General features: G+C 34.6%; 2 protein-coding genes across 2 annotated transcripts; both read right to left on the bottom strand.

Moving 5' to 3' along the window:
• Positions 1-4,960: 4,960 nt before the first annotated feature.
• On the bottom strand, positions 4,961-10,113 carry LOC21392807 (protein yippee-like At4g27745). Its single transcript, XM_010093563.2, has 5 exons — positions 9,939-10,113; positions 9,805-9,849; positions 6,476-6,539; positions 5,965-6,070; positions 4,961-5,497 (listed from the first exon to the last, which is right to left on the bottom strand). The coding sequence occupies exons 4-5, from the start codon at positions 6,055-6,057 to the stop codon at positions 5,270-5,272; spliced, it is 321 nt and encodes a 106-aa protein (XP_010091865.1). The 5' UTR covers positions 6,058-6,070; positions 6,476-6,539; positions 9,805-9,849; positions 9,939-10,113; the 3' UTR covers positions 4,961-5,269.
• Positions 10,114-13,404: 3,291 nt separating this feature from the next.
• LOC112090707 lies at positions 13,405-14,115 on the bottom strand. The gene has a single exon (XM_024162673.1). It carries the CDS (start codon positions 14,113-14,115, stop codon positions 13,405-13,407), a length of 711 nt encoding a protein of 236 aa, XP_024018441.1.
• Positions 14,116-15,111: the final 996 nt, after the last annotated feature.

The following is a 15,111-nucleotide window of genomic DNA, read 5'->3' as shown; positions in this document are numbered from 1 at the left end:
AATCATGTAATTAGAACTATTCTTAATTTACGTGTATTTTTTGTGAGAGAAAATATTATAGCGAACTATGAACCATGATTCAAATCATGGTTTGAATTCTCCAACCGAACATCCCCTAAAACATTAAATTTTAATTAAGTGTATAAAAATATATTAAATACACAAAACAATCTCAGCAATAGATTTAGGAGACATTTGGTTCATGGATTCAGAATTATGATAAGAACTATTCTCATTTTACGTGTATTTTTTATGAGAGAGAATACTATAACGAATCACGAACCATAATTCGAATCATGGCACGAATCCCCTTCCAAACGTCCCTTAAATTTCTTTTGATCTTAACCTTTCATTTAAATCCTTAACCACACAAAACAACTCTCATAAAACAAACACCTGGCCGCCGGTCATCTTGCCAGCCACAGTGCCACCACCGTTCGTCGGCAGCCTTGCTTTGTCCATCCCGCAAGCCGCTTCCTAGACGACGACCATCCCCACTCACCCATCTGTTCAGCCAGTGCCATCCCAATCCCCACTCGCACTCAAAAATTCACCCTCGCGGACTGAAGCCAGAACTTTTCAGATAAGAAAACGGGGAAAAAAGTCGTCGAAAACCACAATCAGTACATGAGTACGGAAAAACAAAGAACAGAGGAACCATAGGATGGGAGAGATACGGAAAAACAAAGAACAGAGGAACCATAGGATGGGAGAGAGAGAGAAAGTTCTAGAACAGTAGAAAGCGTTTGTCAATTTTGGTGTTTGGAAGGCTGCTGATTGGGGAATACTTAGAAGCTTTTTTTTTTTTTTAGCTCTTTAGATTATGTATTTTTAATAATTGTTTTTAATTGTCAATTCATTTTTTTAAGTTTAATTATGTTTTAATATTTTAAATTACGTGCTAGGTTAGCTACGCTGTTAAAATGTTAAAATGATAGACGGAAGCAGATAGATGAGACATTTTGAATGATTTTTTATATATCAAGTGATGTTTTGAATCATATTATTAAGAAAATTAAGAGATAATTTGAAACGTGATATATATTTTAAGAGACATTATAAAAATAATGCATAATATTAAGAAAATCAAATAGATGGTAGGAAAATTGGGTTGGGTGGCCGATATTCCACCCAACACAATATATTTGGCCATAATTTTTTCATTTCAGATAAATAACATGCTCTTTTATTTTATTTTTGCGAGCATATTCTTCTTCTTCTTTTTTTTTTTTTTTTTTCTCTTACCGTTTTCTTTGAGGTCTCTCCCCTTCCCCTGATCTGTTTCTTTCTCTTTCGCTCTCTAGACCTTTTTCTTTTCCTTCCTAATTTGTTTCTTTCTTCTTTATATCTCGTGCTAGAGCTTGGGCCAACAAAAATCGTGAGCAAATCTCTGCGAAGGAGACAGGGCCAATGTTGGAGCTGGGGTGGCGTCGGCAAGCGACTACTAGCGCTGTTGTCGAGATCGACGATGAATCGGCGAGTGTGCAATGAGAAAAGAATGAGAGAGAAGAGAGTGAAAACAAAATGACATTGGTTAGGAGTTTTTTTTTTTGTTTTTAGTTTTTTCGTAATCTATTTCTGATTGACATAACCTATCACTAATGAGGATTATTTTGTTTTTCAAATCTTTAAATTCGTACTATTGATTAATTTTAGAAAGGATCAACCATCTACTTAAGAGATAATTACACTACAAAAATTAAATACCTTGAGTTGAAATTTAATAAAAATTGAAAAATACTACAAAAATGACATAATAATTAGTATCATGATATTCTTATAATATTTTAAAAATTATACTTTATTTACATTTTACTATTTAAATTTTAGTTTTTGTGTGAAGAGCTCCAAATAATTTTAAAATGAAAAAAAGATCTCTAAATAAAGGCTAATTTAGCTAAAGTTCTCCATATTTCAAAATTATATACACATATAGGAAGAAATTGTATAATTATTAACACCATTTGTTTCAATTGTTTAACTTAGTTTAATTCAAGCCGAACAGTTTAAGTTCTTTTTAATAAGCACGCAGTCTGAAAATTAAATTAAAATCCTTGTTTAATTTGTTAGTTTGAATCTTGTTGATTTAATTTTTTTTTATTTAAATAGAAAAATTCGAACTGTGTGGTCTGTAGTTCGAATTAGCATTTAAAAGTCTAGTTAAAATTTTAATTTGAATAGGAAATAAAATTCAAATTTATATTTAATATGTGTTAAAAGCAAAGAGAGTGAACTCCTTTTTACTGTTTAAAAATAGTTTAAACGATTGAATTTAAGAATAGTTAAACTTTAAATTAGACTGTTTAACTAAACTCAAACATAAATGTACTTACTAAATAGGAGTTCAAACTGTACTCACTATTTAAATTGAGTTAAGCTAAACTAATGAAATAAATGAGACAAATATGATTCCTATACCTACTCTCTCTCCCTCTGAAAAACCCGAATCTATATATATTATGTTATATGCTATATAGGATATAGAATATGGAAACTACAAATTCAAGCAAATGAAAAATTTTTTATATTTTTTTTCCTCTTTCTTTCTGACACCAAAACTAAAAATTGCACTTGAAACTCAAAAACATACTCAATGACTATCCACGTTTCTTACTTCAAAGTATTCGATCAACCCATTCTTTTTTAAAATAAAACACATAAGATAATCATTTTCGCATTGAACTTTTCTGGTAATAACAATGTGATTGGTGAATTACAAATCTGAACCAGTTCAGTTAAATAATATAAAGTAAAATAATTTATTCGCTCATAGCTATTACAATCTATTTCCACTATTCACGCTTCTGAAGGAGAAAAATGGAGGATAACACTTGCTGTTTCTGCAACGATCTTAATCAAAATTCACATCCGAACTCATAAATGAAGATTAAAAAAGGGGAAAAAAGTAATTTTCTTAACATATCGAATACATAACCAAACCCCATCCCCATGAATTAAAAAAGAAAGAGAAGCCAAAATTAGAGACTTACACTATGAATAGATTTTCATCTGAGTGATATTTTTACAGGAAAAGGAATGACGAGCATATGTCTTAGATGACCAAAAATCCTGCGTTTACTTCATTTATATGTGAGAAGCTGTTCCTTTTCCCCGGTAAACAAACACAGGCCGACTTTCTCAAGAGCTAGGCAAACACAAATATAATTAATGCCTTAAGAGAAAGGAACTTACCATTAATTTCCAAACTCCAACAGAATATGAACAACCACAAAACCAATCTTACAGAAACAGTACTTTTCATACAGCAGTTTAAAATTCTTTCTGCTCAACAATAGAACAAAAAAAAAAAAAAACCATAATACCAACTCAAAATTTAAGCGGGGGGAGCAAAAGAGAATTTTAAACCACAAAAAAAAAAAAAAAAAAAACGAAATAGGAAAAGTCTGGATTCTATTATTGAATATATGACAGATTATTTCTCAAGCTTCAACATTCTATCCCAAGTAATTTACACAACGAACTCCATCCCCTCCACCACATAGCAAAACCCCCCCCCCCCCCCCACAAAAAAAAAAAAAAAAAAAAAAAAAGAAAGAAAAATCATAAACGATTGTTCGGTTTTGATTCTTATTTAATCACTTTTATTGATTAAATCAGAATTTAATGTCTAATTAATTTCTAATGAAATGCCACACAGCAGTAAAATTATTATTTTATTATATTTTTCACAAATTATGGACATTTTGACGTGTTTTGATAGATTAGAGGCCTTTTTGAAATATGATACATACTTTAAGAGTATTTATATAAATTTTTCATTAAATTACCCCTCTAATAATTGACACATCATCAAATTTGTTAGTCAAATAAACATAAGAGGTAAAGTGACTAAAGTTCAAGGGATGTCCAAACCAATTTTTAAAATTCAGAGGTAAAGTGACAAAAAGATTTAAGGTTTAGGAGGCAAAAATAAAATTTATGCTAGTAATTATGCTCAATATTGTCTAACAACAACTATTATTAATGCAACATGTGTAAAAATCGATAGATTTCTTAATGGAGGGGCAATTTTATTAACGTTTCACTATTTAGGAGGAACATATGTTATGTTTTAAAGATCAAGGATGTAAAGTTTTACAAGTAGTATAATTTAGGGAAAATTTTTGTATTAATCCTTAATTTAGACGGGTTATTAGGGTTAAAACAATTAACATGATCAATAAATGAGTTGTGTTTGAATTGACATTTTTAGCATGTTCAATAAACATGTCGTGCTTGGACTGATGTTTTTTGACACAATTAATAAACATGTGAGAAAATTGCTGAACTCACTCTTAAAGTGTATGAGTCTGAATTTTTACCCATCATTCTTGATTAATACTCTTTTCACTAATATAATTATTTAACTAAAAATGATATTAATTAATAGTAAGGGATACAAATCCAGACCAAACACTCTAAGGGGTGTTTGTCTCTATTTACCTTAATAGGTTGACATAAATACAACCAATTAATACGAATTGCCGCCCCTACCTCACTAGTGTTGTTAAAGCCTCATTCATTTCACTAATTTGAGTTTTTAATTCTAATTTTGTTACAGTTAAAAGCTCTCACAAAAAGTCACATATAACTTTTTATACTACAGTTAAAAACTCTCATAAAATCACATCCTAACTCAAATTAAAAAATTGAAGTCACATATAACTTTTTATGTTACAGTTGAAAACTCTCATAATATTACATCTCAATTCAAATTAAAAAATTAAATCAGCCAATTAAACGAGGTCTAAAAATCGCTCGTCCAGTTTAGAGCTTTTTTGGGTAATGAATAACCTCGAGTAATACGGGAAGTGCTTTAAAAAAAGGAAATATGTAAACAAATAGATAAACGCTGCTATAAGCGGCGCTTGAAACTTGAAAACATGAAAAGAAATTCGAATTTTATCGATTGCCCCATGGGCATGATTTTCTTACCCAAAATTCCATGGATATGGCGGTTCAAGTTGGCCAAAACCTTTGAAGCTATTGAAAGAGCTAGTCTAAGTACGTTGGGTCAAACAATACGGACAATGAATTATGAATACAAGAAGCTGAACTGAGAGTTATTCACATTTTATTGACAAAACAAATCATCCCAAATACAACATGCACACAATATACGTAAGAACAATGCACATGAGGAACAATAGCTTTTCAATATTTCCAATTGACGTGGATTTTCCGCGGACAGTATGAACACGTAGAAGCAACCTTTACACTTGCACCGATAACTCGAAGGATGAACCAGAAACCTCCCTCGTTACTAGTGCTACCAGTTTTCCTTGACAATTTTGGATTTCTCGAGTATGAACTTCCCTTCCTTGTACTTCTGAGTTTCTTCGTAGGCTCTTTCATACTTCCAACCGAGCACTACACAGCAGTCGCAGCAGTAGACATCAGCAACTGTGTGGAGACCAGTCATGAGCTGCCTGTCCTCTTTTGGCCCCACCGTGATGTTCATTGCGTGAGAGAAGAGAAATGCTCGACCGTTCCTTCCCTGCAGATCATTGAATCAAGCAGCTCTTAATGCTTTCAGCATTAGTCGCAGCCAAAACAAGATCATCCCACAAAGACATGATCAATTAACACTCCCAACTCTAGCTCGGTTTCAATCGCAACACAAGATAAAGGAAAGATCAACTAACACTCCCAACTCTAGCTCAGTTTCAACCGCAACACAAGATATTGGAAAGGTCATAAATAGTGCCTAACATCCAAACTAAACATAATAACAACTACTGTGCTTAATGCTCTAGATAGACGATTTAATTGGTTCTTCATCTAACATGTTCCAGAAAAAGAGAACCTCACAACAGAAGTTCAAGGTTTCTTCATTTTTCAAAGAACATATTGATATCCAGTATTTGGAACTTCTAGCCCAATAAAGAGTTCCTCATTATCAAAACATTCAGACTGTAAAGCACTATAAGCTTTACAGGATGTAAAGGAAGTTATCGTATTTACCTGAAAAGCTTTAGAAATGACATCATCGTGAAGGGCAACATGGTTTCTGCAATTGCAACAACTGTACAACCTCGGCCCAACCAAGTCCGCCATCAGTGTTAAAACACTATAACAAACACAGACCAGAGCTTAGAACCACCCAAAATCAAGACCCCTTTTGCAGTTACATACAACGCACAATTTCAATATAACCAAACAGAATAAGAAAAGAACATAAACCCATAATTCAAGACTACGAAACTAAAGATGGGTCGGCACCCATACTTCACACATCAATCAAATTTTTACAACTTCACCGTTCAAAAATCGCAAGTATGTTATTTAAATGCATGACTAATTATATTCCCTTTAAAATTCACAAATCTATTGTAACTTATACAAGTACTATGTTTGACGTTCACAAGTTCCGAAGCAAAATACACATGTTAAGTCATCTCATTCCCGGCACAATGCCGGGAATTCTCCTACAGACACAATAAGAGTTCCCCAGAACCCAGAAGGAATTTCTCACCTTTTTCCAGCATCAAAAGACTGCAATAAGATATTGACAATCAGCTAATTTTGGGCCCAATAATCTGCAGAGAAGGATCAGACCACTTAGCAAGATTTTGGTTAGAACAATAATGTCAATAAATAAAAGCATATAAACTACACGAAAGGAGACGTATATGGCTATCTGAGAAGAACAGGATCGCTGTCAAAATGAGCAAACATAACCAACCCAATTTAACAACCAGACGAGATCATATAATTCAGGAACAATAAACAAGGAAAAACCCAGAAGATGAAAATGGTTTTCGAAGTGAAAATTTTATCATCTGGGTATCCAATTTATACTACACGTATAATTAAATAAACCCATATTCAGTTTCGCAGAAAAAATTGAAAAACGAAACTCTTCTTCATGATCACGAGATAGATCAGTGAATCAAAGAAATGACAAATATATGCTGAATCATATTTACATATAAACGAGAATTTAAGATCAATCTGTACCTCGCCAATCTGCCATGGAGACTTCGAGCAGATGGCTCAAGAGCAGAGGAAAGAGAGAAGGGGAGAGAGAGTTTAGGGTTCTAAGTCCTCTCAACCGGTTGATTTGTGTCGGAATTTTGTGGGTTTTGGATGGAACAAGACGACAAAGTTGCCTCAAGGTTCTTTGAGGAAAAAAATGACACTGCATTGCCTTTAAATTACAAAGTTTATCCATTCTGTTCTTGTCTTTGGTAATCTAAGTTTAAACGGTGCAAAGCTGACAAAATAGCGGAAATTAGTAATCCAGTAATTTCATCTTTTAAGATCTACGTGGTGTCACGACCCAAAAAGGAGGGGCGTGATAATTGAAATTTAATTGCAAATTTAAATTTAATTAATCTAGAATAATTAACAAAAACTAATAAAAATAAATATATCAAAATAAGTAGTAAAATATATTGCTTCAGAGTCTTTTTTTTAAAATAATTACAAAACAATTTAAAAATACATACAACTTATTAAAATGATATAACTCTGAGACTGAGACTGTGCTGACTAACACTGTTTACACGCACTAAATAAAGTACAACTTAGAATTAAAACCATGAAATCATGGTAAAACAAACCATCTCGAATTTCGAGCTTTCAATCTGCTGCCGTAAACATATTGTGCTGTAAATCAAGTTGCTAACTCTGGAGGGAAAAAAACATTTAAAGCAGGAGTGAACCAAATGCCTAGTAAAGGGGAAAACAAGGATAGCGACAATAAAACAAGGAAAGTAAAATAATTATGGAGACTCAAAACACAATAAATTATAAAATGCATAACTCAATGCAAAAAATGGTAATATGTGAAAAATAACCAATCACAACTGATGTAGTTAAATGCAGAGTCAAGCAGTTAATCAAGTATTTGAAAACTCTTTCCAAATACTACATTATTTTTAAATCCGTTTTAAAAGTTATGGAATCCAATATCTAAATAGTCTACAAAATACTAGGTATTTTGTAATTCTATTAGACACTTAGATGTTTAAATCAACAGGCAAATAAGAAAAGAATTAATCATACGCCGGTAGTTTAAATACTCATTTTAAGGTACCGAGACGTAGTTTAGTGCAAAACCTCACATACTCATTTTAAGGTACCGAGACGTAGTTTAGTGCAAAACCTCACCACTCACGCTGTGGAGTAGCCCGTATGGGTTAGTGTGATTCAAAAAAAATTTTATTTTGCCTATTTTTCTTGTTTAGCCCCCTTTATGTTAAATTTTAAAAAAAAATTATTTATATCTTTAAGTTTGTATCCCCCTAAAATTTTCCATTTTTAAGTTTTATGTTAAATTTTTTTAAAAATTTATTTATATCTTTAACTTTTATACAAAATTTATATTATTCTGCCCCTTTAAAGATTTTTAATTCTATATTGTCCAGAACATTTAAAAAATTTTCATTTACACTTAATTTTTACTTATAATAGTTTTTTGTTACAAATTAATTTAATTTAAAATTTTGTAGTTTAATTCAAGCCCCCTGAAAATTTTTTCTGATTTCGTCACTTCACATGCCTTAGTCCGATTATCTATAAGCCTCTCAAAAACAGTTCTCAAGAAATCAAAATCTTGTTTTTTTGACTTCAAAGCTTTTAAAAAGTTTCTACATGAAAATTTCAATGCGTCCAAGTTGACTACAAAACTCCAAATGGGGCGATTCTAACTCCCACACAACACTAATAACATCTTCTAAGTGTTGATAAGGACAGTTTATATGCAGCAACCATATATGAAAAAGTAGGGGTGTCGGTTCTTGTTTTACCGATTCTTAAAAAATGCAGCCTTTACGAGAAAATTCATAAAATATTCTACATAGACTCTAAAATTACAAAATTAGTTCATAATCGAAGAAAACATCTAGGGCTTTCCAAAGAGCTATCATAAGCTTGATTTTGGATCCATTAAGGTCTCCAAAACACATTACACCGGATCATAAATTGCTGATTTTTCTGCAGAATTTCAGCAACAATGTCCAACTTCAAAATTTTGTATCTTAAGCTACGGTTATCCGTTTGCGGCTATATGAAGCTTAGGATATCTATTATAAGGTTTTAATAAATATAACATCAAAGACTCATTTAGAAAATACATATTTATGCTTCTCCAAGGGCTGCTGCTAGGATTCTCACCAACACCATTAATCGAACACCTAAAGTGCATAATTCTTTCCTCCAACCCTCCATATATTCAATCCAAAACCTAACTTCAAAGTATTATCATCACGTAGGTACATTTCATTGAGATTCTTAATTTCCACTATAGATACAAGAGAGTTATCAAAGCATACGATTAACAACAACAACGAAACCCAAAACTCTATTTTCTTCAAAACCCATACATGTTATAAACCTATGACTTCCATCATCACAACACTTTAGCAATAAGACAAGTAGAGCCGAACACCATCAATATGAGTAAGTATAGTTTTAGCCACAAACATAGTCTAACATTTCAACAACCTCTACAAGGGACAATTTCCTCAAGCTCTCAAAATTAAACACCAAGCTTTCATGACCTAAACTCCTTTTTATTTAATATAAAATCTTAAAAATAAAAAAAATCAACATAGGCAATTCAATTCACATATCAAAGGAACAACATGCTTGGAAATTTGAATTACTACCATGCAAGAAGAAACCTTTGAGAGAAAATCCAAGTTTTACAAACTCCAACTCTAATAATTTTTCTTTTACAAACTCCAAGTTTTCTTGAGGGTGTTGTCAAAATATCAAAACATATTCAACCTTAATTTAAAGAAAAATCATCCAGAAAAAGGAATTTTCTGATTTAAAGAGAAGGAAGAGAATCCCTACCTCTAGCTTTCTTGAATTCCACATGAAATCCTTCCAATCCAAGAGCTAACAAGAAGAAAACACTAACTAAGATTTTGGAACTCAGAGTTGAAGGCATGCAACTAATTTAAAGAGATTGAAGCATAGAACCCTACCTCAACCTACTTGAAATCTCATGAAATCCATCTCAAATCTTAAAATCAACTTCAAGTTTGATTTACCCATAAAAATAGAGTAAAAGACCTCTGTTTGGAACCTCGGACAGTACCTCCCATGGAGGAAGAGAGAGAGAACCGAGAGAGAAAGAGTGGGGGAGAGAGAGAACGTGAAAGAGGGAGTGGGAGAGAGAGATAAGGTGAAAAAGGAAAGGGAAAATAAGAAGGAGATTAAAGGAAGGGGAAATAAAAGAAAAAAAGAAATAAAGTGGTTTTATGCAAATTTTCGTTCACTTTGCGGATTTGAGTTTTCAATTCAAATTAAAATGTGATATTTTTTGAGAATTTTTCACTGTAGTAAAAAAAATTAGATGTGACATTTTTTGAGAGCTTTTTACTATAGAAACTTAAAATTAAAAATTCGAATCAGTGAAATGAACGAGACCGTAATAATTAGAATTTAAAGCCTAATTTAAATAAGAATATAAAATAGCATAATAATTTTTTGTTCTGAAAAATTAGTTATCGACAAACATCAATTTAAAAATAATTATTTTAAATGTGAAAAATTCTTATTGAAATAATCATAAGTGCAAATTAATCACATATTTTTAATTAATTAATACTAACAGCCGACTTAAATGAATTAATTTTAATTAATTTAATCAGATGTTACAAACTAAAAAGGAAGAGTTTCTAAATACAAAAATTTCAGGGAAAGTGTTTTGACTTCAATAAAGTGGGACATAAGTCGGTGAATTGTAAGCTTCCAAAAAGAACAAGACTAAAAAGGCAAACACAATGGACACCATCGCAAAGGAGGTCTTTGACATTAGTCTTTTGACTGTGGTCTCGGAGGTCAACTTGGTGGATTTCAATCCGAAGGGGTGGGGGCTTGACACTGGGGCCACATGCCACGTCTGTTTTGACAAAGCTACATTCTCTAACCTTGTACGTTTAGAAACTGGGGAGAAGCTCTATATGGGCAATTCACAACTTATGAGATCAAGAATCAAGAAACAATGTATTTGAAGATGACATCGGAAAAAGAGGTGAAGCTGCACAATGTGTGTTGTATGTGCCTAATATTCGTAAAAGCCTCATTTCTAGGACGCTGTTGAGCCTACATTGCTTCAAAATGGTTTTCGAGTTTGAGAAAATTATTTTATCTAAACAGGGAATGTATGTGGAGAAAGGATATGTGAAAGGTGACATGTGAAAAATGAATGTAATGGCTGTTAAGCAAAAACCATCAAAATGAATAAAGCCAGTACTTCTTCTGCTTACTTGCTCGAGTCCTTCAAATTGTGATATAGTAGACTAGGACATGTTAATGATGATATTATGCCTAGATTAACTAACCTGGATCACATACCTGTGTTTCATATTGATTCCAAACATAAGTGTGAAACTTGTGTAGAGAAAAAACTAACAAGGTCATCATTCCAAACAATTGAAAGAAATGTCACGCCCCGGGGCAGGGGTCTGTGACGTGGAGGCTCGATTAGGAGTTAAACATTTAATAATTAAAACCAACTGTGAAATATTAAAGAAATCCCCAAACGAGCCCCACTATTTTACCAGAAATTAAATTATACATTCCAAGGGAGAGACTAAAACTCAAGCCTCTATGTTCAGGGCAATACCCATAGGATCTATCCACAGGATCTTCAGTATTGTACATACATGACACGTGTAAATAACATTACAGACACCAACCACAGTTTAGAAATCCAAATATTCAGGGTTTACAGAAGTTACAATTCTTACATTCGTACACAGGCAGGATGATCACAATCCTCACTAAATCCGGGTGGTAGCAACTCAGCTACTCCGCGCTGCTCCTAGAGTCGCATGCTAGTCTGAGGAAACTTCGAATCTCTGCCACATTTTTTGACCTTTCCCACTGTAGCATAGTCTCGATCTTGGAAGGGTCCACATAAATTCCTTATCCTGATATCACATGCCCAAGAAACTTCACTTCCGTCAACCAGAAGTCACACTTCTCCTTTTTCACATACAGCTGGTGTTCACAAAGAGTCTGAAGAACAATTCTCAAATGTTGTTCATGTTCTTCCCAAGTCTTCGAATAAACTAAGATGTCATCGATGAAAACAATCACGAACTAATCTAAGTCCATACCGAGTTCTAAAAGTAGTTTTCGGCATGTCTTCCTCCTTTATTTTAAGTTGATGGTACCCATACCTCAAGTCAATCTTAGAGTAATACTGTGATCCACCCAACTGATCGAATAACTCATCGATCCTCGGCAATGGGTATTTATTCTTCACAGTTACCCTATTCAATTGACGATAGTCAATGCATAATCAGAGTGATCCATCGTGCTTCTTCACAAACAACACCAGTGCACCTTAAGGGGAAGTACTGTTCCTTATGTACCCCTTTTCCACTAGCTCTCCGAGTTGTTTCCTTAATTCTCTTATTTCTGCAGGTGCCATTCAGTAAGGAGGAATAGAGATAAGAGCCGTTTTCGGACTCAAGTCAATATCGAATTCAATCTCCCGATCTGGCGGTAACCCGGGTAGCTCTTTAGGAAACACATATGCGAATTCATCCACCATAGAAATTCCCGCATTAACTCCAATTACCTCGAGTTCACCTTCTAGAGCAAGAAGGAAAGAAAAATAAGCTAGATTCCTACATCCTCTAACGCTGTATTTCAATAGTCGTTCTTCCAGGACTGGATTCATGTATGCTTGATAGGTAATTACCGCTCCAGACTTAGTCGTCAAAGCCACTCTCCTACGGTATCAATCAATAATCGCACCGTATCTTGCTAACCAATCCATTCTGAGTACCACGTCAAATAGACTCATCAGAAGGATTATCAGGTCAGCTCTTAATCGCTCACCTCCAATCATGATTTCACACGGTCTACACACGTTAAATACCTCCACACATCCTAGTGGGGAGTTCAACATCATCGGGGTTTCCAAGCTCTCAGATTTCAGTTTTAAAGTTTGAACAAAAGAGTTTGATATGAAAGAATGGGTAGCACCAGTATCAAACAATACATGTGCTAGAGAGTGAGAGATTAGAATCATACCCTCAACCACCGTGTTGCTGGCATGTCCTCCAGAACTGCCTCCTGTCAGGGTATAAGCTTGACCCTGTGCTTTCCCCTTCCCTTTATCCCTGGCCTATATTGTTGTGGTAGAGGTATTTGCACTGGCCTCGACGCTTGAAGTCGAAATTATGGATATTGAGGCGAACGGTAGGTTGGAACATGAGGGTTTGGCACCGGCAGTTGTGGCTGATAAGGCGGCACAAACTGTGGTGGTCTTGCTTGACCGTAAGAAGCCTCACTCTGAGATTGCTGAGTCGGCGGCTGGTTCCGATCAGGATAGTTCCTCCTGATGTGACCCATCTGCCCACAATGATGGCACTTGGGTCTATAGGGACCACTCCTGTCACTCCCAGAGGAACTACTACCACCACTGATCATCTATCCACCAATCTGTCCCTGATTGCGATTTCTTCTACCACTCCGCTGTGGCCCGCTTGAAGCAGAAGGTCCACCAGAAGCAGAAACTCGACCAGCTGCTTTCTTACTCTGCTGATAGGCTAAGTTATCATGTTCCACGCTTGTAGCAACAGCCACCAGGTCTCGGAAATTTTGAATTCTTAAAGCCACCAATGGTCTCCTTACAGAATTCTTAAGACCTTTCTCAAATTTCAGGCATTTCAAATTCTCAGACTCCACCAGAGATGGCGCAAAGCGGGACAGGTCATTGAATTTTGTCTCATACTCCCTCACCGACATATCACCTTGAAGCAAGGACATAAAATCCATTACCTTTTCATCCATATAGCTTTGAGGGAAGTATTGTTCATTGAAGAGAACCTCAAACTGTTCCCAAGTCATTCCCGCAACATCAAGCCTTCTTCTCACTTGCTTCCACCAAGTACTTGCTCGACCTTCCATCTTATACACCGTGAATTCCTCCCAATACTCTTCTGGTATTCCTATGGTGTTCAGGTGCTTCACGATGGAATCAAACCAATACTCCGCTTCTTGGGGTCCTCCTTCACTATTGAATGCGGGGATAGGTGCGCGTCTAAACTCACGAAAGTAACTATGCTTCCTATCCTCGACTAGTCGCTCATTCTGAGCTCGAGTGGCCATGCCTTGGAAAGTAGCATACATGGCATCCATGAACTCTTAGTTCTGTGGTGCCGGTTGGTTAATATATCTACGATGCGACAACATCTTCTTTAACTGAAAAGAAACTAGACTGTTTAGTGGATTCCTGATGTCACACATGTATCTACAATCCTGTGGTTTCTTAACCTAGGGCTTTGATACCACTCTGTCACACTTTGGGGCAGGGGTCTGTGATGTGGAGGCTCGATTAGGAGTTAAATATTTAATAATTAAAACCAACCGTGAAATATTAAAGAAATCCCCAAACGAGCCTCACAATTTTATCAAAAATTAAATTATACATTCCAAGGGAGAGACTAAAACTCAAGCCTCTAACACCATTTAGGGCTACACTCACAGGATCTATCCACAGGATCTTCAGTATTGTACATACATGACACGTGTAAATAACATTACAGACATCAACCACAGTCTAGAAATATAAATATTCAGGGTTTATAGAAGTTACAATTCTTACATTCGTACACAAGGAAGATGATCACAATCCTCACCAAATCCGGGTAGTAGCAACTCAGCTACTCCGCACTACTCCTAGAGTCGCCTAGGAGGGGTTTAACATTTATAAAACAATAAAACGTGAGCGAAAGACCCAGTAGGATATATTTTGAAATAACGTTAAAAATAAATAAATAAATAAATGGTAAGCAAGTAAATAAATAAATAAATGAATAAATAAGACATTCAGTTCCAACACAACAGCCGGAACCTCACATCCTTTTTCTAAAAGGAAATATAACTGAAAATCTCCATATTACAGGCATCAGCAAGTAATTTATACTATGATAAAGCCTAATTACTCCCGGGCCGGGTTTCGGGTTCTGCCCCCTAAGGATGCACTCTCCGCATCTTATCTAGACTATCAGCCGGTTTACCGATTCACAAGATCTCTTGTCTTAAGAAATCATTCATTAAACTTTATAAAATAGTTTATTATACTTCCAATAGCTAAAATCAAGCTATCGTTTTTAAACATGCTTTTCTTTCGCA

This window comes from Morus notabilis, unplaced genomic scaffold (assembly GCF_000414095.1).
Source record: "Morus notabilis unplaced genomic scaffold, ASM41409v2 Scaffold258, whole genome shotgun sequence".
Taxonomy (NCBI): Eukaryota; Viridiplantae; Streptophyta; class Magnoliopsida; order Rosales; family Moraceae; genus Morus; species Morus notabilis.
The sequence above is the reverse complement of the archived record's forward strand: the minus strand, read 5'-3'. Positions and strand labels throughout refer to the sequence as shown.

What these genes read in the sequence shown, in the direction of transcription:
- LOC21392807 (XM_010093563.2), bottom strand. Translation starts at nt 6,057, where the DNA reads ATGGCGGACTTGGTTGGGCCGAGGTTGTACAGTTGTTGCAATTGCAGA. An exon ending in TCATTTCTAAAGCTTTTCAG is followed by an intron (nt 5,498 to 5,964) that starts GTAAATACGATA and finishes AATGATCTGCAG; the next exon opens with GGAAGGAACGGTCGAGCATT.
- LOC112090707 (XM_024162673.1), bottom strand. Translation starts at nt 14,115, where the DNA reads ATGGATGCCATGTATGCTACTTTCCAAGGCATGGCCACTCGAGCTCAG.